Source organism: Carya illinoinensis, chromosome 5 (genome assembly GCF_018687715.1).
Source record: "Carya illinoinensis cultivar Pawnee chromosome 5, C.illinoinensisPawnee_v1, whole genome shotgun sequence".
Classification (NCBI taxonomy): domain Eukaryota; kingdom Viridiplantae; phylum Streptophyta; class Magnoliopsida; order Fagales; family Juglandaceae; genus Carya; species Carya illinoinensis.
Window position 1 is genome coordinate 34,414,005 of NC_056756.1, and position 25,252 is coordinate 34,439,256.

At 38.6% G+C, this 25,252-nt stretch overlaps 2 protein-coding genes across 2 annotated transcripts; both read left to right on the top strand.

Annotated features, from left to right (window-relative positions):
• Positions 1-1,642: 1,642 nt before the first annotated feature.
• Positions 1,643-3,939, top strand: LOC122309527 (nudix hydrolase 18, mitochondrial-like). The gene is made up of 5 exons (XM_043123037.1): positions 1,643-2,117; positions 2,669-2,780; positions 2,916-2,999; positions 3,186-3,314; positions 3,601-3,939. Exons 1-5 carry the CDS (start codon positions 2,044-2,046, stop codon positions 3,733-3,735), a joined length of 534 nt encoding a protein of 177 aa, XP_042978971.1. The 5' UTR covers positions 1,643-2,043; the 3' UTR covers positions 3,736-3,939.
• Positions 3,940-24,589: 20,650 nt separating this feature from the next.
• LOC122310283 (uncharacterized mitochondrial protein AtMg00310-like) lies at positions 24,590-25,048 on the top strand. Its single transcript, XM_043124167.1, has one exon. It carries the CDS (start codon positions 24,590-24,592, stop codon positions 25,046-25,048), a length of 459 nt encoding a protein of 152 aa, XP_042980101.1.
• Positions 25,049-25,252: the final 204 nt, after the last annotated feature.

Below are 25,252 nucleotides of genomic sequence, written 5' to 3' on the forward strand. Positions count from 1 at the left end.
TGACGGGAACTCTGATCCTACATTGGTAGGGAGTTCTCATTGAGTATGAAGTCAACTTAGAGTTTCATCTACTCTTGGAGGTTAGAATCGATGAAAGATATATATATATATATACACACACATACAGAGAGAGAGAGAGAGAGAGAGAGATAATAGATGATCACAACAAATCTTTTTAATCACAGCAAATCGTTTTCCTTGGTTTTGTCTAGCAAGAATTACGAAGTCAACTGTATTTACTTTTCATATTTTCCAGCTCATGTATTACTCTGTTTTACGTACAGCAGAGCCAATTACGTGCTCTTTCCTTTCTTGTCTATATAGGTATATTTGTATAAATAGGAACCTCCTCTGTAATATACCGTGTGATAGAAATTACAATAAAATACAAGTGTTCAAATTCTCTAGGGGGGGAGGGCTTTTATACGAAGAGGACTACCCCTCACAAGTCTAATAATTCTCGACGTCGGTTGGCTGATGAATGGACGAGTATCTAATGTTCAGGTGTACACAGATGGAAAAGGTGACAAAGACATAGTGGACGTGCTATACGTGTCTAAGAAGTTTGGTTAAGGAGATGAGAAGCTTAGCCTGAAGCTTGTGATTGTCGCCCACATGGTAGAAAGCTTCTACTCATAGTTAGATGAGTGGCATCGAGTCTGTGATTCCTTCTATCTTATGTGTGCTCCACATAAAATGTCACCGTTTGAGTTTGAAAATTCCATGGGAGCACCCGCTTATTTTCTAAGCACTTCCAAATTTCTTCTAATTGCCCCCACTCTATCCTGAACTTCACATTTGGCTTGGATATGGGGTGAGTAATGTATCCCGAGTATTTTTCTAAGTTCTTTTTTTGCTCATGGTACACTTTTCAAACTCTAGCTCACTTACCCGGCCGGCCCTTTGCTTGCCTGGGCGTCTCTAATTTCTTTTGAAGTAGCCCCACTTGCATTGTCTGCCTAACCATTGCTCCCCTTGTGTTTAATCTGCATAACTTTGGTTGCCTTGTCATTGCTCGCCCAAAAGTGACTCTTGCTTGCCTAAATTTTGCTCAACTTGACTGTCCGATAGGACCTTCCTTTGCACCCGAGATTATGAGTCGTTTGCACAGCATGTTGCAAGCCATGGGGATCGAGTTCCTAACCCTTGCTGGGCGCGGTCCTCACTTTTGCCTTCTCTACAAATTTATAAAATTGAATCTCTAATCTATGTATGATACTTTATATAGTTTATATTTTCACATATACATAAATAGATACGTAAATATACATAAATAAATTGATAATGAATTACGAGAAATATATTGTATTTTTTTTAATTTCTTGTTTTTCTTAATCATTTTTATAAATTCTCAAAGACGTTCTCATTAAAAAGTTGACTTTTTAAAATCGTTCAATCAAATTAATAAATAGCTCCTACGAAGTCATATCATGACCTTAGAGGAATTGACGCGATAAGGTATTTATAAAACCAATCCGATAAAAAGTTAACAGCTCTCTACTTCCAACCGCGTATAATATATAATAGTATTCAGGAATATTGTCCACGAACCCACCCGGAAACAGAAATACGACGAACGACAGCGCGAGAGAGAGAGTCAGTCAAAGCTCACACACACAACGACACACTTTTAACTGTAAATCCGTCTTAGATTCATGCTTGACGCGTTGAATTAGCTCAGTGGTGACAGTAAATTTGTAGTTGTACGCGTCCATTGTCCGCAGCACAATCCATCCTTTCATATACCCTTTCTCTATAAATAGCCTATCGGCAGCCTTTTGCTTACCCATCTCTTTCTTTATAAATCAGAAAACAAGTATATAACTTTCCATTGGCACCCTGTTTTCACCTGAATCTCACTCTTTTATGATTTGAGATCACAATTCTTTTATGTGGTTTTGTTCATATTCAGGTCGTCTGATCGGGTTATAGAACTCAAGAGGCATCGAGGGTTTTTTCTTCTTTCAGAAACATTAAACCTTCTTTTCCATTTTGGATTTTGTTTAAGGACTCCACAGATTCTCTGCAAGCACTTGGAATAAGATGGTTTGTTTGGTTTCTCGCACAGGAAGAGAGTCCCAAAGATACAACAACTTGGGTTGCCGCCAAGTTGCCGGGTTAGTTCACTTTCATTGTGTAATATTATTATTATTATTCTATTGACTCATTTCTCCTTGTTTTTCATCTCTTTCTGCATGACGCGGAAAGGTTTCGTATTCCTTTTTATTTCTTTCTTCTTCTTTTCTTTTTTGGTTTTTGTTTTTTCATGCCTCCTTGTTTGAACAGAAATATTATAATGGATGCACGTACGTACCCCATCTATAGTACTAATCTTCAGGAATATTTTCAAGCCATTTTTACATGGATCCATATATATTAAATTAAATGACTGCGCCCTCACTAATTTTTGGATTGTGGCATCTCTCTCTCTCTCTCTCTCTCTCTCTCTCTCTCTCTCTCTCTCTCTCTCTCTCTCTCTCTCTCTCTGTGACCGTATTCGAGCTTTTCTTGATTTTTTGCAAAACTATTTTGTTTGGTTTTCGGTTCTTGTTCTATTGATCTTATTTGCTAGGAAATTGAACTACCTTAGTGTTTTATAGTTTTGGGCCTTTGATCTGTATTTTATTGGCTAATTTATCTATTATTTTATGCTTAATTAATGGTGCAGATGCATTCCTTACCGATATAAAAATGGCAGTGATGGTAACACTGTTGACACAGATCAATTAGAAGTCCTTGTGATTAGTTCACAAAAAGGCCACGGATTGACATTCCCCAAGGTATGGTAGTCGGCCGATCCATTCTGAATGAATATAAATTATTAGAAAGAGAAAACGTCTTTTGTTCTTTTTAGACTGCTTTTTGTTTGATTAGATTTTTAGACCTTATCACTTAAATTATGTCTTTACCATCAGGGTGGTTGGGAACTTGACGAATCACTAGAAGAAGCAGCTTCAAGAGAGTCACTCGAGGAAGCCGGGGTTCGTGGCAATGTCGAGGTTAGTCATGTCATGCAGCATGTCCCATATATATATGCATATAATATATGAGAATCAATCTGTATATACGTATTGAAGCTGCATCCTTGGTCAAACTCGTGTTTTTGAAATTTTGAATCTAACTTTGACATATATTACTATTATTTTTTGAATGATACATGCTCTTTTGATCGATGCATATGGCAGTGTGAGTTGGGCAAATGGAGCTTCATTAGCAAACGCTATGCAACATATTATGAAGGCTACATGTTCGCTTTACTAGTGAAAGAGCAACTCGATCTCTGGCCTGAGAAGAATTTCCGCAGGAGGATTTGGGTATATTTTTGCTCGAGTTGTTCTCTCTTTTCTTTTCCTTTTTTTTTTTTTTTTCAATTGGACAAAATCTGGAAGTTTTTAGAAAACTTTTGAGGCATGTTTCTTATTGGGTTTTATGAAAGTTGATGGAAAATATGAAGTTGTTTGGATAAAAAAATTTTAGACATATATATATATATACACTAGAATTTCTCTAATTTCTTTGTGTGTATATATATATATAATGTTTTAGGGCTTTCTTGTATCCTAATGTATTTCGTGAAAATCTTAATTTCCATGCATATAGATGACGGCGGCCGAAGCCAGAGAAGTTTGTCAACATGGGTGGATGAAGGAGGCCTTGGATAAATTGGTTGAAAGGCTTACTGCACCACAGCAGCTGAGGGAAGATGATGTTAACACCAATTTGTTTTATACATAGAATAGTTCAATCACGGCCATACATAAATCATTAAATTGTCAAAAACCAGAGGATGGAAAGGTGGATTACATGATCAGCTCATCAAATAAAGCCAAGTGTTAATTAGTTTCTGGTTGATCCGTGGATTCCTGGATTTTGTAATTCCGTGACAATATATGTACACATACATGAGAGAAATAAAAGAGTAAAATGGAATTGTAGAAACCCCTTTAAAAGATTTAAATGGTTCTTTTTCCATTTTTTTCTAATAATCAACCTGTTGTAACTCAAATATATTACATTGAGAGCGATAAAGGGGCTTGGAAGGGCCATCCTATTGTAATGGGCTTAATCATATGACTATGAGGCCAGAGAGCCCAATATAAATAACCCACATGTTAAGGACCATCTAACCCCACGGTGTGACAAGGACAAACCCCCCAAATCGCTCGACATATCTGGTGAATTAACAATCCGACTGCACAACCAAGGCAGGGTAATTTAAATATTTCTCTTTGGGGTCGATACTTAGAGCGAGAGAAATAGGATAAAGAAGAAATTCAAATAACAGTTACGCGGCCTTAAGCCTGAAATTCCTAACTTATCCCTCTAAAATTATGAAATTTTTTGAAAAAATTGGTTAGATCTCAATTATCAAAATTATATAACGAATCAAATACTTAAAATAAATAATCAAACTTCTAAAATACAACGATTGGTTACGAAGGAAAATCCTTTAAAGAAATCTTTAAAGGTAAAATCCTACGGGACAGCCAAACCCAAGAAAGTCAATCTTATTGTTTAAAAATCAATTACAATTAATTTTCAATTACAAAATCTTTGTAATTTGACTCTCTTACTTGTCCAAACAAATGACCAATTTGTCTTCTACCACAGTAGCAACCAAAACTTCTGGCTATTTTTAAACTATTGACTTTCTTCCTGGAACTCCAATAGCTGAAATCCAATCAATGATCATTCACACTTGAAGCACAATCACACTCAAAAAGAGATCACAAATATGAAAATTCATTAAGAAATTTTCTCATCAAAATATGCATTAGAAAGTGTTCTAAAAAAATTTAGATTTGAATCCTTGTAGATCTTAACCAATATGATCTCTTAAATAAACAATCTGAAAAGAGTTACAGTTAAAGTAGGATTCTACTGACGGATATAATCTGTCACAATGATGTCTCCTGATGAATTGCTGACATTTCGCAATAACTCTCTTCTGCAGTGACTTATCTTTAATCAACTTTCATTCTAGATAAATACAGATCTCCAAGGACTCGATTTTTACCTTAATAACTTATATAATCAACATCTAAAACTTTTAGAGAAACTCAATATTGTTTAAAGATAAATCAATAATTATTTTACATTCATTCAACAATTTTAAATATAATGATAAGATAAGGCTTATCATATAATTATCTAATCCTAGGCAATTTTTACTTTTACAAAACCTATCTTTTTCCGCTTTATAAATAACAAAGGTGGCTCTCAACCAAGGTATTTGAAAAAATAGATTTAGAAGAACCTTCATTGATTACTTTAGTCATTTGACTTAGGCATTTGAGGCATTTAACACCCTTAGGCCTTCCTTGAGTTCTTGGGTGTAGGTGACTAGAAGTGTTGACAAATGCAAAACAAGTTCAAAACAGTTAACATCATCTATGGGATCTTTTTTTTTTTCCTTTTCTTTTTCTTTTCTTTTTTTTTTTTTTTTTTTTTTTTCTCAACATGCCTTGCGTATCTATTATGACACTCTCCCAAGCAACCTCGGGACCAAGAAACCACCCCCACAAACATGGAAGGAAGATTAGCGAAGATGGAAGGAAAGCTAAGAAAAGTGACTGCAGAATTGGAAGCCCTCCAGAGCGAAAATGAGGACCTGAAACTTAAGAACGCTGCCTTAGGGGAAGACACCGCCCCAAGTCATGTTGATCGAACGAAGGTAGAATCACATAGCATGATCAAATCACTCATGGGCAATGAGGAGAAGAGAAAAATGCATTAAGGCTTACTAATCCTCATGGATAAATACGAAGAAATGGCTAGAAAGAAGGCGCATCCTCATTGGTAGACCAACTTCTCACTAGCACCGAGCTTCCGTAAAGCACCGAAATTATGATAGTGTCACTCCCACCAAGTTCAAGGTCCTGTTGGTTGAGATGTATGACAGATTTAAGGACCTTATTGAACATCTAGAAATGTTCAAAGCACACATGGTTCAAATTGTTGCAGCCAAGTTCCATAGACATAAGGGGACTGGCTGAGTATCTCCTCACTATTAAAGAGCGGGAAAATGAGAGCAGCCTATCTCGCTAATTTCAACAAAGAGCTCATGATGGCAAATGATCAAGATGAAGTGATCACATTAGCAACCCTGATTGGGAGGGGAGGGGGGATTCGGCCTAGAAATCCCTTCATGACCAAACTAGCGAGAAAAATTCCAACCACCTTGCGTGAATTCATGGATAGTGCAGATGATTTTATCAATGCCAAAGATACCCTACGGGCCCTGACTGCGCCGAGCAAATTGGAAATAAAGCAAGGAGAAATGCTCAAGGAAAAGACTGAGAAAGGGATTTGAAGACTAAAAAGAATCAACATGAAACAAAGAAGAACACGGAAACCACAACACAGATGATAAATGCTAGAGTTTAACACTCTAGCATAAGTGTTCGAGTTTGAGCCAAGAAGTCAAACCCAAATGATTGTAGTCAAAGGACTCAGCAGTTTTGCACTTACCACAAGGCTGAGGGCCATTGGAAAGAAGATTGCCACACCTTGTAATGCATGATTGAGGAGATGCAAGACAATGGTGAGCTTGAGCACCTAGTAGCTCGAAATTCGACACCACCAAGGTTAGTAGTGAAAGAAGGCAAGAATGAGAATAGAGACAATAGAGGCATGAAAGACCAAGAAGGAGACGTATCTAGAGGGAGAGTCCTAACTAAACTGCTCGTCGCAACCAAGGCCAAAGTTATGCTCCCCTCGAGAAAATACTCACAATCGCCAGGGGATTCGTCAGCAGTGGCCCTACCTCAATAAGGCAGAAGGCCTATGTTTACAAAGCAAGATATGAAGAAATTTTTAACGTTAGAAGACTAGCAAAGCAACCAAGAGCACAACCAATTGTTGTACTATCTTTCAACGATGACGATTGTAGGGGGTAGTCTATCCATATGATGATGCATTGGTAGAGACCATGCTAGTAGCCAATTACAACACACGAAGAATACATATCGACAATGGTAGCTTGACAGACATTCTCTTTTAGGATGTTTTTCTAAAGATAGGAATTGACCAAGACCGGCTACGCCAAGCACCTACCCCATTAAAAGGTGTCTCGGGGGAAAGGCACAACCTATTGGTTCCATTACCCTTTTGGTATCAACAAGAGCCAACCCATGCACAACTACCACCATGACATAATTTCTAGTGGTAAAGATCTGGTCATCTTACAACGTGATCATAGGGTGACCAACCCTAAATGCTCTTAGAGCTTCAACCTACACCTACCATCTGAAAATGAAATTTTCCATAGAAGAAGGTGTTGGAGAAGTTTGTGGCAAGCAAGTCCTTGCCCAAGAATGTTACATATAAGAGCTCAAAAATGAAGAAAGGGACATCAGAATTGTTTAGTCTAAAATAGAGACCAACGTTTGCCCCTGCCACCCAAGATTGGGGTGTAGGAGGTGGAAACTCAGGATGAGGAGGCACTGAAGCAGGGCAAGGCCGATGAGCCCTTGGAGCTAATTCCCTTGGACCCAGCTCACCTCGAAGCAACAGTAAGAATAGGAACCAAGATGAAAGGTGAAGAAAGGCAATTACCGAGGCAACTCCTCGTGGAGCACATGGATGTCTTCGCTTAAAGCCACAGGGACATGCCAAGAATCGACGAGAGATTTATGGAACACCAATTGAGTATTAACCCATATGTATGGCTAGTTAAGCAAAGGAAAATGAGCTTTAACACTAAGAAGTATGCAGCTATCGCAACAGAAGTCAATCACCTTCTAGCAGTCAACTTTATCAAAGAAGCTCACTATGCAAAATTGCCCTCAAACGTAGTGCTAGAGAAGAAGTCCAATGACAAATAGCAAATATGTGTAGACTTCAGGGCCTTAACAAGGCTTGCCCAAAAGACAGCTTCCCACTACCCCAGATTGACCTAATCGTGGATTCCACCATAATATATTGAATGTTAAGTTTTATGGGAGCATACTCCGACTACATTCAAATCCAAATGAGTGAAGCTGACTGATTCCTGTCGAGGGTGGCAGACAGGTGTCTCCCATTTTTTAGAGTCTTGTGGAGAATACAGGGCTAGGACCAGGTATGCAAAAAGGCATTCGTACAACTCAAGAAGTACTTATCAAGTCCCCTAGTCCTGAGTTAGACAAAACAAGGAGAGCCTTTACTCCTATATTTGGAATAACTCCAAACGCCATATCAACTGCGCTAATACGACAAGAGGGAAACACTCAAAGACTAGTACTACATCAACCAAGTTTTGAAGGGAGCTAAGGCACGATACCCTAAAAAGGAGATGCTAACGTTTGTGCTAGTAATGACCGCTTGTTGTCTACGACCCTACTTCCAAGCACATCCCATAAAAGTGGTAATGAAGACTCCACTACAAAAATTACTATAGTGGCTGGACACCTTGGGCCATCTACTAAAGTGGTCAATCAAGCTAAGTGAGTTCAATATTGACTATGTTCCCCAAACCGCTATTAAAGGACAAATCTTGGTCGATTTCATAGGAGAGTTCTCCAACTTTTCTAAACAAATGAAAAGACCTCCTATAGGGAAGTCATGTCAAGTGTATGAGGCGGTTTCATAGATGACTCATCCTACTGTTTGGAAGGGGAGTAGGAGTATATATGATCATAGAAGACAATATCTAAGTGTACTACACCATATGACTCGAATTCAAAATCACTAACAATGAGGCTGAGTATGAGGCAGTGTTAGCAGGAGCCTCATGAGCAAGAGTGATTGACATGGAAGCAAACTTTCAATGACTTTCAAGAAACTCAAGAAATACCTCCAACAAGTCCACCAAGGACATGGCCAATTTGATCACTTTCAAATTAGCCGATAGGTTAGCACTAGCATCATCAGGGAACAATGAGGTAGCCTTACCATGGAAAGGACCACTCATACAATTGAGGTTCTAGCCATAGCACTTGAGATTTCGGAAGTAAACCCAAAAACCCTAGAATGGGCATGCGATATAGTTAAATTCTTAACCACTGGTAAAATACCGCTCAGTAAAGAAGAGGCTCAAAAGATTAAGAATAAAGTCACTAGATTCATCATGATCAACATCAAGGTATACAAACGAGGCTTCTCAACCCCCTTCTAAGATGCATATCAAGGGAAGAGGTCCAATACATAAGAGACCTTGTAGGATTGCCTACATGGAGAAACATACTAGAAGAAGGAATTGGAAAAGACACGAAGAATGAACAACGCACACCTTTGACACATGTATAATGTGTAAGAACAATAAAAACAAGATTAAGGTAATGTTTGGAGGATGAGATGAGATGATAAATCGTTAATAGTAGTAAAATATTTTGTAAATAGTAATGAAGAAATTTGAGTAAGATGTTTTATTGAGTTTTGAGAAATGAGAGGGAGTTTAATAAAAATATTATAAAATTAAAATATTGTTATAATATATTTTTTTAATGTTATTTTTGTTTTGGGATTTAAAAAAGTTGAATTACTTTTTATGTTATGTTTTGAAGTTTGGAAAAATAGAAAGTTAATGATTATCTGAAAAAAGATGAAGATTTGAAATTAAAAAATATTTGTATTTGAGTGATGAAAGGAAATAAAAAATAAAAAATAAATAAATAAGAAAAAAATTAAGAGAGAGAGAGAGAGAGAGAGAGAGAGAGAGAGAGAGAGAGAGAGAGAGAGATGAGATGAGATGGCACAAAGCATTTCATTCCTAGTCTTTGATTTCTAACCACATATCATAGCTTTTCACACAAATGCCCCTTAAGACCTTTGACGTGTAGCTCTTCTATAGAACATATTGGAAGATTCTTTTGGTATTACAAACATGTCCCTTATTTATTTCTTATTTTTTGAAATAAAACTGTATTCATTAATCACTTTGTATTAGTCATTACAACATCTCTCCCTCTCTACAATGCTTCGAATACAATCAGGTGTATCTTTTATCCAAACCAATTCAAACCGTAAAAATAAACTTTTATTTGATAAAATATGAGCTGCCTCATTGTAAATCCTATAAGCAAACTGTATTGTCCAATCTGTTCTATACTTTAGTAACTGCTTCATAACATCTATTAGACTTCCATAGTATGATAGGTCTTCATTTGTATTGTTAATAGCATTAACTACCACTTGTGCAAAAATCACCTTATCAAATCTGAGTTCTTTGCACACATCCACCTTCCACAAAGCATGACTTTTAGCAATAGCAGGTTGATCAACATTATGCTTATGTCCCTCTATAGCTATTAACATTTCCCATTCTTCATCTCTAATTACAACGCCTATACCCACCTTCTTTTCATTTTTATCAACTTTTGCATCCCAATTGACTTTTGCATAACCTATGCTTCATTTCACCCACCTTAGATTTCTGCTATGTCTCCCCCTCATTCCTGCTACTACTTGCCTTTGCTCTCTGCTAAGCCAGTTGCTATTCTATCAGATCATGCTTAGAAAATTTTATTACCTGACTTGGAGGTTGAACTTGTCTTTAAAAAGACATTCATTTCTTCTCAACCATAAGCTTCTCATCACAGCAACTACCTCAAGTTCTAATAAATTCAGCATTTTCATTCATTTTTCCCACAAATCTAGTAGATCAGATTCTTCAATCTTCATCTTCTGCAATATACTTATTGACTCAAACCACACATTACAAGCTGCAAGGCATTGCCAAACCATGTACATTCCTGTTTCCTCTTCTCTTCTACATATGGGGCAATAGGAGTTATCTGTTATTTTCTTCAAGAAAAGGTTTTTCCTTATAGCTAGATACTAATTAGCAGCTTTCCATAGGAATAATTTCACTTTCCTTGGAACATTCATTTTTCATATACTTTTATCCCTCTCTTGATGCCTTGAATTTTCACTCCTGCTAGCCTTCTTTCTTTCAAGCTCCAAGTGGTATGCACTCCTTACAGAAAATAATCCTTTTTTTTATGGACCCCAAATCATTTTATCTTCCACATCCATGCTACTCAATGGCATGCTACATATCTGATCAGCTTCCTCTTTACTAAAAATTCTTCTAATCGATGTCTAATTTCACTCCCCTCTGCATTGCATTAGCTCACACACTCTTGCTTCATTATTTAGAACCAAGACTGGAGACTGTACAATGAAAGTTGAAGGTGTTGCTAGCCATCTCTGACCCTATATTGATTATGTCACCATTACCAACCTTCCATCTCAGTCCCTCCCTCAAAAGACTCACTGCATTCTACACACTTCTCCACATATAAGATGGCCTATGACCCAATTTTGCTTCCAACAAAGACTTGTCTTTGAAATACTTTTCTTTAAGGAACTTAGCAACCATACTGGTCGTATTCTACAATAACCTCCACACCTGTTTAACCAAAAGAACCACATTGAAGCTCTCTATGTCACTATAGCCCAAACCCCATTTCCCTTTCTGTTTCCCCATCCTCTCCCAACAGCACCAACGAACACCACTCCCTTTATGTTGATTACCCTACCAAAACTTAGCAAGCATAATATTAAGCTCCCTGCACAATAGACAGCTTTAATTAAGACTTCTTTTTCTGCAGCTGACAAAAAAGAGTTTCTCTAGTAATTGATCTTCTTACATACTCTCTCCTTTATACTCCTAAAATCATTTATTTTTATTTCCCTACTACTGCAAGTAGCCCTAAATTCCTCTCATAGCTGACTTTCATCACTGCTCCACCTCCCCCATTATCCTTCTTTTGTCTTCCTCTTTTTTAATTGGAGCTAAAAAAGACAGATTTTTTGTCCTTGTTCAAGAATTGACTTGATGATTTTTCATATTTCATAACAAACCTTGAATTTTGCCCCATTCCTCTATCTTAGCTCTGCCAAAGAGTGTGCAATCATCAGCAAAAAGTAAGAGATTAACTCAAGTCCCACCCCTTGCAATTGTCACTCCCCCTTGTCTCTCCCCTCAAGTCTGAGTTATTTAGCAAAGAGTTAAGTTCTTCAACACATAGCATAAACAAATAGAGAGACAATGGATCTCCTTGCCTCAAACCTCTTAAGGGCTTTATTCTTCTACCTGGTTTACCATTTACAAGGACAGAATAGGAGACAATTGACACATACTTCATAGTCAAATCTATCCACTCATTACAGAAGCTCGTTTTCTTCATAATAGCTTGCAAGTATGACCATTTAATCCTATCATAAGCTTTGGACATGTCAAATTTGATATCCATACTCCCCACTTTTCATTTTTTTCATCACTTTCATTGTGTATAAAACTTCATATGCTACCATAATATTGTCTGTAATTAATCTCCCAGGTATAAAAGCACCTTTTTTAGGGGAAATAATTTCATTTAACACACTTTTCAATATTAGCCATCACTTTTGCCATTATCTTGTAAGCTACATTACACAAACTTATGAGTCTGAAGTCACTAGCCATCTTTGGTTCTTTAATCTTTGGGATAAATGCTATATAATTGAAGTTTGCATGAGGAGTTAAAGAATTACTACTTAGCCAAGCCAACACTGAGTTACTGACTTCCTCCCCAATTAAATGCCAATGCTTCTGATAGAAACAAGCTCCAAAGCGTTAGGTCTAGGGGACTTTAGAGGAGACATTTGTCTTATTGCGTCTTCTACTTCCTCTCTAAGAAAAGTATTTGAAAGGTGGTCATTCATCCCTCTTGTAACACAATCAGGATCTAAGGAGATAAATAGATTCTCAAAAAAACATTTGAATGCCCCTTCCAAAGCTTCTAGACTTGTGTACCTCCTATTCTACTCATTAACTATCATCTGTATTTTGTTATACCTTCTCCTCTAGTTAGTGCAACTTTGAAAGAATTTAATATTTTTATCCCCATTTGATACCAATTCGCCTTGGCTCTTTGCTTCCACCTCAAGTCATCCTTCTTCAGTATGGCCCCAATCTCTCTTTGTTTGATAGCTGCAGTATTGTGACATCCTTCATTTTCTTGTAGCTTTCTTAGCAATTCTATTTTTGCTTTTAAGGCTCTCTTCTAATCATAGGCTATTTGTTTGCTCCATCTAAGTAGAGTTCCTTTAGTGTCATCTAGCTTATTCGGTAGCCCCTCTGTCAGTTCCCCACATATTGACATATTTTTTTTTCTTTTTTTTTTCTTTTTTTTTTTTGAGAAAAGAAACATTTCATTTCCTTAACAAGACATTACAGACACATCTTATTTTTTTGTTCCACTTCTTCTTGCAATTGTTTGATTGCTGGGCCATGGATGCCTGTGTCAGCATCTTGTAAATCAGCAATTCTCTTCATCTTCTGCTTGAGTGAGCCCTGCTCTTCTTTCCTTCTGGTTGAGTTCCAATGCTTCAATGCTTTGGAGCAATTGGCAAGCTTGTTACTGATTACTAAGCTAGCACCATTGCCCCCTGTTACCTTTGACCATGCAACTTGAATGATACAAGTGCATTTTGTCTTCAAGGACCAAGCAGCTTCAAATCTAAATCTTGAGGGGGTCCTATTACTTTCCATTATCATGCTGACTAAGGATACTACTAGAGGAGAATGATCTGATTGTATAGCAGGAAGTACCATACATGTTGCATTATGAAACTTCATATTCCATTCTTCATTAGCAAGCCCCCCGTCGAGTCTTTCCTTAGTAAATCCCCTCCCACACTTTTTGTTTGACCATGTAAATTTCAAATCCTTTGTATTAAGAGCAGTTATATCACAAAATTTAATGGCCTCATGAAAGGCCTCTAAATGTTTGTAGGGTGTGGTTAAAGCTCCCATTTTCTCACTTTGACTAGTGATTTCATTGAAATCACCTATACACATCCATGCTGAAGGGGCTGTTGGTTTCAGAACTTTTAGAAGGGCCCAGCTTTGTGCCCTCTTAGATGTCATTGGATGACCAAAAAAAGCATCCATGGAGTTTCATTAGCATTACTTTTAATAAAAACACTGATATGCCATCTAGAGAAGTTGAAAAGTTGAACCTCTATATCATTCTTCCAGATCATGGCCAGACCTCCACTACTCTCTTTATTGTCCACAACCAAACAACTATCAAATTTAATACATCTTCTAACAGTCTAAATTCTAGCCTTGGTACATTTGGTTTCCATAAGAAAAACCAAATTGGGACACTTATCCTTAACCAACCTGTTAAGGATCCTAACTATCTGAGGGTTCCCAAGCCCTCGGCATTTCCAGCTTATGATACTCATCTGAATTGACAGGGCTAAAAGTCAGCCTCTACCATGCCTTTGGTGCACCTCTCCTCATGCCGCAATGTTACTTTCCCTTTTTTCCTGGTTGATTCCTTAGAAATTCCCTCTCTTTTTGTCCTGCCCCTAGTCTAAGTGCCAATGGTGTTTAATTGATGTGTATCATCTCCTATGTCCAGCAAGGTATCATGGTCCATCAGACTTATATCTCGTGCCCTCCTCTTCCATTTCCTAGGTTGTTCTATTAGGGGTACATTGATGTCAACCTCCCGAGGATATGGTCTTTGTTCCTTACTTCCTCTCTATTTTGTTTACCAGTGCCTCTACCAACCCCTCTTGCTGTTCAATCCCCCTTTCTCTTATACCCCTCAGATCATGAGATGTTTGTTCACCCTGGTCAAAGGGTAGGTCCTTTGGACCGAGGGTCTGTGGTGAGTTGGCAGCTAAGGATCCCCCTGCATTTAGTCTAGTATTGTTCCATTCCCTAGAAAGAGCCTCAGATAAAGTAATTGGGGTCATACCTGACCTTTCCCCTAGCTTGTCCTTCCTATAGCCAGACTTGACAAGAGCATGGTCTGTCCTCTAAGGAGTGGTTCCTTCCTGTGACTCTGCAACAACTACAGACGTGTCAAGCTACTTTTCTCTATGGTTGTTCGATGTTTCCATGTCATCATCATCAACCTTTTTTGCTGGGTAGCATTCTTGGCTATGGCCATGTTCATCCTAGTCAACCTGTTTCAGCTCGATGCCTTCTTTCTGGTTGGTTGCACAAAGCCAGGCGCCATATTGAGATTCATTTTTGCCATGCATCGACTTGACTGCTACAGGTTCAGGGCACCCAGCTATGCCATGCTTAATTATACCACAATAGAAGCAGAAATTTGGGAGCCTTTCATATTGGAAGGCAACCCAAACCTTGCTCCCATTGAAAGAGCTAATAATACCTCGCATGAGAGGTTGTGTGATGTTAACATTAATCTAAACACGTAAATAAGGGCCCCAACCAATCCCTTCCTCATCCACATCCACACTCACTACCTCTCCCACACTACTTCCTATTTTTGCACCAACATTCCTAGTCATTCCACCCAGTGGGATATTATGGAGCTGGATCCACATTGTTTCTGAGTCAAAGACTATATCTTTGGGAGCCATCATCCCATCATATTCCTTGAGACAAACTAAGTTACGATCGAAGGTCCATGGTTTCCCTTGTTTGACCTTGTTCATGTCATGAGCATTGTTGAACTCTATTAAGAACAGGTTGTCCCTGACAGTTTTGAAGAGAACCACCCCTCTTGGCTTCCATATTTTCATCATTGTGCCCTGGAATGCCTCTTTGTTTATTTGCTTATCCACCACAATGAGTCCCAAAAGGCACATTCTGCCTCTTTTTGAAATCATTTCCTCTGCTGTGAATTCAACTTGTATCCCTACCTATTCAGCCTCAGTAGATCGAAGCTTGCCCCATTGTTCAAGAAGTGCTGCAGACATCTTCTTCCCTCTCAATCTGAGCAAAACACAGACTAGAGGACACCTTTGCCTTAAGTAATACAAAACTTCTCAACTCAGTTTAGAGAGAAGCTAGAGTTTCTCTCACTAAGTTAGAAGACATGATACTATCATCTCAGCTGCTCGACATATTTCTTTTAAAACTTCTTCACAATTCTCTTCTAGAGACCAACAGGCTTCAAACCAAACTAATCTCTTTTGCCTCCATACTCTCTCTAGTTTTTGGTTCATGCATAGTAAGATAGGTCTATGGTCTGAACTCCTTGCAACCAAAACTTCCACCCACCCTTATGCATAAAACTCCTTCCATTTTAGATTGGCTAAAGCCTATCAAGTCATTCTTTTGTAAATGACTCATCATCATGCTTGTTACTCCATGAATATTTGTCCCCTTTCCACCCCAAATCAAACAGACCCCCCATCTCCAACACTTCCTTGAAACAAGCCATCTGTCTTTCTGATTTCTGCCTTCCCCCTCTCTTCTTATCATGTACAAATATCTCATTGAAATCACCTACCACACACCATCCGTGATCATCTTGTGGTATTAAACAACTTAATAATCTCCTTGTCTCTTCCCTCAGGTTGGTTTCAAGCTATCCATAGAAGATTGTTAACAACCATTTCGCATTTCTTTCCACATCTTTAATCCAAGCACTAACAAGTTTATGATCATTTCACCTTTAACTCTCCTCATCTTAGTCTCCATCAAGAACACTACATTGGGAAACTTCTCCTTTACCCAATGGCAAAGATCTTGAAATGTTTGAGGCTTCCCAAGCCCTCAGTAGTTCCAATTTAGTATTTTCATAATAATTGGTGGGGCTGCTTGACAACCTCCACGAAATCAGTCATGCTTCCCTACACCATCTCAATCATACTTCCTTCTATCCCTTTTGTTTTTTTTACCAACTCTCTCCTCCTTATCTCTATTAATCCTGGATCTCAACAATCTTTTGGTAGGAGATAAGTCAATAATTATATCACCCTTCTTACCTTGCTCTTTAACTGTCCTCTTCCATACCCTTTTCACCTTCCCTTTTTTACTGCATTCATTCAACCAACTACTCCCTTCCACCCCTTTCTCCCTTTCTAAGTTTTTCTTAGCTAGCATCACCCTTTCCCTTTCATCCCTCTCTACTTCATAACTTTATTGCCCTTCTTTATCTTTTGAACTACTTTTCTCCTCATTCACTGCCTCCTCCCTTTTATCCTCATTATTCACCCCTATGCTTAACTCACATTCCTGAGTGGCAGGAACCTCTTCTATCTCTTCCCTCATTACTCCTTCCCTCACTTCCTATATCCTGTCATTTTTTCCTCTTCCATCACCACTACTCTTCTCCTCTATATATTTTTTAACACCCCTCTCTGAGCTCTAAAATCCTTCTTTATTTTTGACTCTATCCTGTGCTCTCAACCATACACCAATTAAGACTCACCCTCCACCTTTCCCTTCCATCTCAATTCTTCATGCACAATTGACTCAATTTAAAAATTCTTTTAGAATTACTCCCAATTATAAGAGTTGTCAAGTAGTAATAGGGAAGTCCATAAGTCATTTTCTCAAGGAACAATTAGTTTAAAATGCAAATTCATTCACTATCGAAATTAAAATAAAATTATTAATTAAGGCTATCTACAATGATATTCACAATGAGAATTGATTTTTTGTGGACATTATAAAAAATACCCTCATTTCCGTTTTGCATGAGATGGTGAATGAGTGCTAAAAATATGCAAGAAAAGCGAGTAAAATAAAGTGTTAACATGAATGGAGAATAGTAAATATTTAGCTAGCAAGTAATAATTTTCGCTCTAATGCACCTTGACGCTACTTCAATCGCTTCCATACATTAAATGGATTCGTGAACGCTCATTAATTAAATTATGATTATCCTCGCTTAAGAAGCTAAACCACATTTATCAATGTCATCTAATCCAATGTTTCCAAGCAATAAAAGGAAGTTCACGAAATTTACGTTCTAAGGGACATTTTATCAAACACCATGTGTGCCAACCAAAAAGTCACTATTTTCTATCCAATAGAGTTCAATCTAGACCAAAAAAAAAAAAAATACACTACTTAGAATAATCAACTCCAATGAAGATAATCTAACATAAAGGTACAAACAGACCCAAGCAACCAACATGAACCAAGCAAGAGTGGCATGAAGATGAATGGAAGTTACAGAAAAAAATTTCATAAGAACAAAAATGAATTCAACGTAACAGCTACTAGAAATGTTTGGCTGAACTGAAAATAAACTAAATGAGAACAAATTAATGTAGATGAAATGTAAATAAAATCTTGAATCAAACACAAAGCAAGGGAAAAGTAAAAACTGAAAACATGGAAAGGAAAAATGGGTTTTTGAGTCTCTAGAATTCTCCAGCAAAAAACCAAGTGTTTTTTCTCCCCCACTCTTGTGTTTTCTCCCATCTTTGAGGTAACAAAAGAGTTGCCTTTTCTATTGGCAGTAGCTGTATGTCCAAGAAGGGAAAGAAGCTTTGCTGCAGCAACGTCTCGCATGAACTGGTATCCATCTGGTGTAAAGATCCATGTGAGATGTAGCTTTCCATGGAATGTGCTCGTGCAGGATGCGGCTGGATGTGAAGGCTAAAGCTGAGTTCGCTTCTGACGCAGGAGGTCGAGGTCTTCAAAATGATTTCCGTGATTTGCTCATTATGCCTTTAGAAGAAGTAAGCATGCTTATAGTGCTGTGCATATTTCCATGATTTACTCTATAGTGCCTTTAGGAAAAGTAAGCATGCTTGTAGTGCTCTGCATATTTCTGTGGTTTACTCTGTAGTGCCTTTAGGAGAGCTAGGTCCATAAGGGAAAAAGCATTGCTTTTCGTTTGACATTGGTGCTTGAAGACCACTTGAAGATAGATTTACGTGTTGTGCTTTTGGATAGAAAATTCAAGATGGGTCCACTTTGAAGATAAGCATGCATGTAGAGCCAAAAAGATACCTCCTCCAATCTAGACTCCTGCATCCGTCCATTCCGTGTGAGTTATTAAATTCATTGAAAGGAACTTCCATCAGCTTGTAGAGTAAGTCCAAAGTAGCTTTTTCCGTGGGGTCCACTTCCATCTAGAGCTCTTTGCAAGGAGCAGTGATGGTCAGAATGTGCATGTACACTTGAAGACAGCTCATGTGTCCACTTTACCGAGTGAGTCTAATTTGCTTTTCCATGTGATTGGTTGCATGGGCGGGTCCCCACTTTGAAGATAAGCATGGAGGCTTGTGTGAATTGCTTTGGAATTTCTTTTCAAGCCTGCAGGGTCCATGTTCAGCAGCTGCTTTTGAATTTGCAATGGCATGAGTGAAATGCATTTTCAGTCGCATGAGTTCGTCAAATGTGTGTCTTCCATGTGAAAATTTCTGCACGGCTCACTAGCATATGTGCACAATAATTAACTTCCCTAATTTCAGGTAATGAATTAGAGATTAAGATCATAAAATTAGGTTGTTATCAATTGAGTTAAAATTTATTTATTAAGGCCAAACCCATTCAATTACTAGTAAGAAAAGTGTAATTGACTCGAATTTAAGTGTAAAATAATCACAATATTATAGCTCAATCAACAATACATCCACAACTAAAGCAATAAATGATGTAATTTCTCATACCTTACGGAATCTTGTATGTCTTCCCCTTCATATTAATGGTATTTCCACTTGCCAAGGGTTTGTAGATATCTACTTCAATTAATACTCTCAGAAACAAACCCCATCTACTCCCATCTTCCTCCATGTATACCTCCAATACTTTGCCAATCGTTCCACCTAAGATCTCCCCCCTCTCCTTATTCATGCATATAGTTGAACTCAAAATCTTTCGATATTGAAGTTCAATTTCTATTGGGGTGTGATGCCATTGAAGTTTAAAATCACAAACAATTGATTGTCAAATAACCATGGTCTCCCCTGCATTATTCTCTACTTATCAGCTTGGTTAGTAAACTCCACCATAAATACATTCAATATCACTTCATAAAATTTTACTCTGCCATTGATCCTCCAAAATTTTTCCATCGTTGCTTCGATCACACCTATACTGATTTTCCTCTCCATCCAAACTTTTCCAACCAAACTAATATCTTCTTTTATTTCAGTTCTTCCAACTCATCATCATCAAAATCAATATTCTGGGCTTCCTCCTCCGTTAGCTTTAGCTTATCCCATCTATCCTCAATTTTATTCATCCTTCACCACCAAAATCCCACTCTTGCCACCGAAATTCACTCAGAAACCACATGTTTTAGTCCCAAATAGACGATGGAAGTGTCCGTTATTCTACCCCTCCACTCCCAACCACCTCTAATTCTGTTAGAATCTTGATGGACCCCACTTCACCTTAGTTTTCTTCTAGAGAGAAAAAAAAAATGAGAGAAGGGTTTTTAGATTGGTATTTTACATGGGCTTTAATTCCTTTGAGGGGCTTGGGTTTTATTTCTTGCAAAAATCAATACATTATACTTCATTTTAATTAGATTTACATCCTATGTTGGGCTTAACTGTTGTAGTAGGCTTAGTTTATTTATTTTAGAAATTGTTAAGTTGTTTTAAGTAGGGTCAAGCTTAACATTTAAGTTGGGCTTAGTTTCAAATTAAATAAAAAATTTTAGCCCAGAAACTTTATTTTTACAGAAAATACTCAAGGAATTTAAAGTATATTTTAAAGCATATTACCAAATGTTAAATTTATGATTAGCCTATAATATTATGGAGTCTATTTTATTAAGTAAATATTTCCATTGTTTTTATTTTATCAAATTTTGATAAAATTATGATGTTATACTTTACTAGAAAATTAAGGAGACGGATTGGTCCTTCTCTCTCCTTCCTCTCTAGAGGAAAAGGGTGTAAGGTTTGTCTTCCTACGTATCTCGGTATGTTAGGAGTTAGTCTCTTGGGTTTCAATCCGAGAGTTAGTAAATTGTTTTGTCCTTAAGATCCTGCTATCTAGTTTCTCCATCAAGTCATCATAGAAAGGTATTTCAACAAGGAAGCTTTTCGCTCCACCATGACTCAAGTATGGAGGAACAAATGAGGTATGACCTTCACAGAGATGGGTGATAGCAGTTTCATGCTGAAGTTTGAGAATGGAATAGACAAGCAAAAAATACTGCAAGGTAGACCCTAGAACTTTGACAAGAATCTTATTGGCATTCAAGACATTGATAGCAACCTGCCACCATGTGAGGTGAGCTTCTCCCATGAACCTTTCTGGGTCCAAATCCACAATGTTCATTTTGCTGGTATGAATGCTGAGTATGGTAAACAGATTGGATCATCAGTGGCAAAGTCATTATTGTGGAGGTAGACAAGATAGGACAAAGTCGGGGTCGATGCTTGCAAGTTAAAGTCAAGTTGGATATCACAAAGCCTTTGGTCAGGGGTAAATGGTTGCAAGTGGGAGAAAGGAGAATATGGGCAGCCTTCAAGTATGAGCGTTTGCAAAGCTTTTGCTTCAGATGTGGAGTTATCATGCACCAGGGCAGAGGGTGCCCATTACAAAAGTCCCAAGAAGATCAACAATCCCAGTATGGACATTGGCTCAAAGCCATGCCTCCTAAAGCTCCAATGGGAGTCTCAAAAACCTATGGAGGTAGATCAACCTCCAATAATTCTGATCCAAAATGGCAACACATAGGAATGGAGGATGTTAATTATGCAGGGTTAACAAACAAGGAGGACCATGGGGATGATTCAAGGTCTCTAAGACAGGAGAGGGAAGAGGTGGATAGCCAACCTATACAAGACTCCATGATGGAGGAAGAAGATGTCTCACATCACCAAAACAAGAGCCAATACTGTTCTCTGACAGGTGAGTACCCTCTCCCCTCTATAGTAGACAACGAGCACAATCTGCCCACTACAGTTACCTGCAACTTAGCCCATACCACCCAGTCAAGTCCTACTTTCTCTACAGCTGGGGATAGACTAGATGTGGACATGGTTCAGGACCCCAAAAGCACAAAAGTCAAATGCAAAGTAACCCGCCCAAACCTTCCTACTAAATGGCCAAAGAACCTGAATAGAACTAAACCAGACCAGGAAGCCCAGGCAAATTATTTTATAACAACAAGGAAGACCACCTGGAAAAGGAAAGCTCGTGATACAATACCAGTTAAGACTTTAAACTCTAATGTTTCAACTGAACTAACAAGAAAGAGAGCTAGTAGTTCTATATTGGGTGATATCTCTAACACCCAAGGTACTAAGAGAACAAGAGTAACCCTTAAGTGCCTTGAGGCCAACCAGGCCAATCCTTGTGATGATCCTCAACATATGGCAGAGGCTGCTAGACAGCCCTGCCAAGATAAATGAACCTTTTAAGCTGGAACTGCCGAGGGCTTGAGAACCCTCGGACAGTTAGCTTCCTTAAACTCTTGGTTAAGGAAAAGAACCCATCCATGATCTTCCACATGGAAACTAAATGTGGAAAAGGAAGAGTGGAAGAAGTGAGAAGAGTTCTTAATTTTGAGTCCTGCCTTACTATTGATAGTAGAGGCAGTGCTGGTGGCTTGGCTCTAATGTGGAAGAATAACACTAAGGTGTCCATCTACAATTACTCAAGGTGGCACATTAGTGCCCATGTTTCGAACTTAGTAGGGGACCAGACCTGGTTCTTCACAGGTTTCTATGGTCACCCAGAGACCTCAAGAAGAAGGAGTAGCTGGGAATTCCTAAAAGAACTTAAACCTCTGGACCCAACACCTTGGCTTTGCAGTGGTGACTTCAATGAACTAACCTGTCAAGCATAGAAAATGGGAGGACCTCCAAGACCCTATTGACAAATGGAGATGTTCAAAGAAGTTCTTGAGTGGTGCTCCCTGAACAAGCTAAGGACAGAAGGACCAATGTTCACTTGGGCAAACAATAGGACTGGCATAAATCATACCAAAGAACTACTGGACCGAGCCTTAGGCAACCCAACCTGGCCACAAATGTTTAAAGATGCCTCATGTATGGTCATACTTGCAGTAAAATTAGACCATTCACCTCTGAATATTTGTTTAGACTACAAAGGGAACTTTGGATCTAGCAAGGCTAGAATTTTCAGATTTGAAGCTGCATGGAACTTGAAGGAAGGGTGCGACTCTACTATTAAGTGTGGGGAATGGCTGCTCCAGGTACTAGCCATACTGACAGGATGACTAGAAGACTTAGGAATTGTAGTTCAGCATTGAAGAAGTGGAACTCAACAGAGAACAGAAGAACACCTAATGAGATTAGGGATAAAATGAAAAGGCTTGGAGAATTACAAGACAAGAACTGTGGAGATCAAATGCCTTACATTCTCAAGGTACAAAATGAGATTGAAACAACACTAGCTGAGGAAGACCTGAAGTGGAAGCAAAGAGCAAAACAGCACTGGATGAAAATGGGAGATAAAAATATAAAATTTTACCACCTTCATGCCACCCAAAGAAGAAACACAAATAGAATTCAGCATATATTTGATTGTAGGGGTAACTTGGTCACTGGAAAACAACACATAGGGCCCATACTATCCTCATTTTTCATTGATTTATTCACATCCTCAAGACCCTGTGGAATAGAAGAATGCCTAGAAGACTTGCCTCAGAAAGTCACACCCGAAATGAACACATACTTGACAAGAGTGTTCACAGTAGAGGAGGTTAAGGAAGCAGTTTCTCAGATGAATGGTTTGGGTTCCCTTGGACCATATGGCTTTCCTGCTCTATTTTATTAGTCCAAGTGGTAAGTGGTTGGGAAAAAGGTTTCAAGCTTTGCTCTCAATATTCTAAATAAAGGGGGACACCTGGAGGGTGCCAATGACACCTTCATTACCCTCATCCCAAAAGTTAAAGAGGCCAAAAGAGTTGCTGACTTTAGACCTATTAGCTTATGCAATGTTTTATACAAAATAGTAGCTAAGGTTATTGCAAATAGACTCAAATTTATACTGCCTAACATCATCTCTCCAAACCAGAGTGCATTTGTTCCAGGTAAGGCCATCTCAGACAATATCTTAGTGGCCTATGAAGCTCTACACTCAATGTCTACAAGGCTGCAAGGGAAATCTGGCTATATGGCCTTCAAACTAGATATGAGCAAGGCCTATGATCGTGTGGAGTGGCAGTTCCTCTCTTCTGTAATGACAAAGCTAGGATTTGATAGGAAGGTAATCTCGTTGGTGATGGAATGCATCTCTTTAGTCTCATACTCAATCCTACTGAATGGTAAACCACAACCCCAATTCAAGCCAACCCGAGGTCTAAGGCAAGGGGACCCCCTCTCTCCCTACCTATTCATTCTATGTGCAGAAGCCTTATCTAACCTACTCCACAAGGCAGATAGAGAAGGAAGTATCACCAGTGTACCAATGGGAAGAGGCCCTATCAAAGTCAGCCACCTATTCTTTGCTGATGACAGCATGATTTTCTGCAAATCTAATTCCCTGGAATGGAGTAGACTTATGAGAATCTTGGGTCAATACGAGAGTGCATCTGGTCAGCTGCTCAACAAGGAAAAGTCATCCATATATTTCAGCAAGAATACTCCAACAGAAAACAGGCAAACCATTCTGAGAATAGTAGGGGTCCAAGCTACTGGTTCCTTTGAGAAATACCTTGGCCTTCCAACCATGGTGGGGAGAGCAAAAACTGCCTCATTCCATGGACTTATTGACAAGGTTTGGGCTCGAGTCACCAATTGGAAAACTAACTGCCTTTCCATAGCAGGCAAAGAGATCCTACTCAAATCAGTTCTATAGGCAATCCCCACCTACACTATGGGCATTTTCCTCCTACCTCAATCCATTATCCATAAACTGGACAAACTTTTAAGGAAGTTCTGGTGGAGATTTGATGAAAATCAAACCAAAATTCAATGGGTCAAGTGGACAAATCTGGCCAAGCCTAAGGACTAGGGAGGTATGGGGTTTAGGAGTTTCAAGAGTTTTAATCTGGCTCTACTAGCAAAACAAGGGTGGAATATCCTAACTAAACCTGAAAGTCTGCCTGCCCAAATTCTGAAACAGAAGTATTATGGCCAAGGTTCCTTTTTAGCAGCTAAAATGGAGCATAGACCTTCACTGGTATGGAGAAGCCTGAAAGCAGGAATTGGTATTCTGAAGGAGGGACTCCTATGGAAAGTTGGCAATGAAGCTAAAATCAAGATATGGGAAGACAGGTGGCTGCCCAGACCTCACTTCCTCTATTCTAATTCTGACAGGAATGAGAACTCAGCAGAAACTCGAGTGGATGAGCTAATAGACCTAGTGCTAAGGAAGTGGGATGAAAATATCCTACACAATCTATTCTCACAGGATAGTGTGGATATCATTAAAACCATCCCCATTAGCTTAGGTGGTAGAGAGGACCGTTTGGGATAGGGTGGAACCACAAATGGCATCTTCTCAGTGAGAAGTGCCTATCATCTGCACAGGGAATTACAAGCCAATCTTAAGAGTGGCACATCAAATAACTCAAACCAAGAGGGATTCTGGAAAGATATGTGGAAGATGAAGCTGCCAAGTGGAGTGAGGATGTTCCTTTGGAGGGTCTGCAATGAGGCTTTGCCCACCTATAGTAACCTG

Coding starts and splice junctions, on each gene's coding strand:
- LOC122309527 (XM_043123037.1), top strand. CDS start 2,044: ATGGTTTGTTTGGTTTCTCGCACAGGAAGAGAGTCCCAAAGATACAAC. Junction 2,781..2,915: donor ACGGATTGACATTCCCCAAG/GTATGGTAGTCG, acceptor CTTTACCATCAG/GGTGGTTGGGAACTTGACGA. Junction 3,000..3,185: donor GGGTTCGTGGCAATGTCGAG/GTTAGTCATGTC, acceptor TGCATATGGCAG/TGTGAGTTGGGCAAATGGAG.
- LOC122310283 (XM_043124167.1), top strand. CDS start 24,590: ATGGGGTTTAGGAGTTTCAAGAGTTTTAATCTGGCTCTACTAGCAAAA.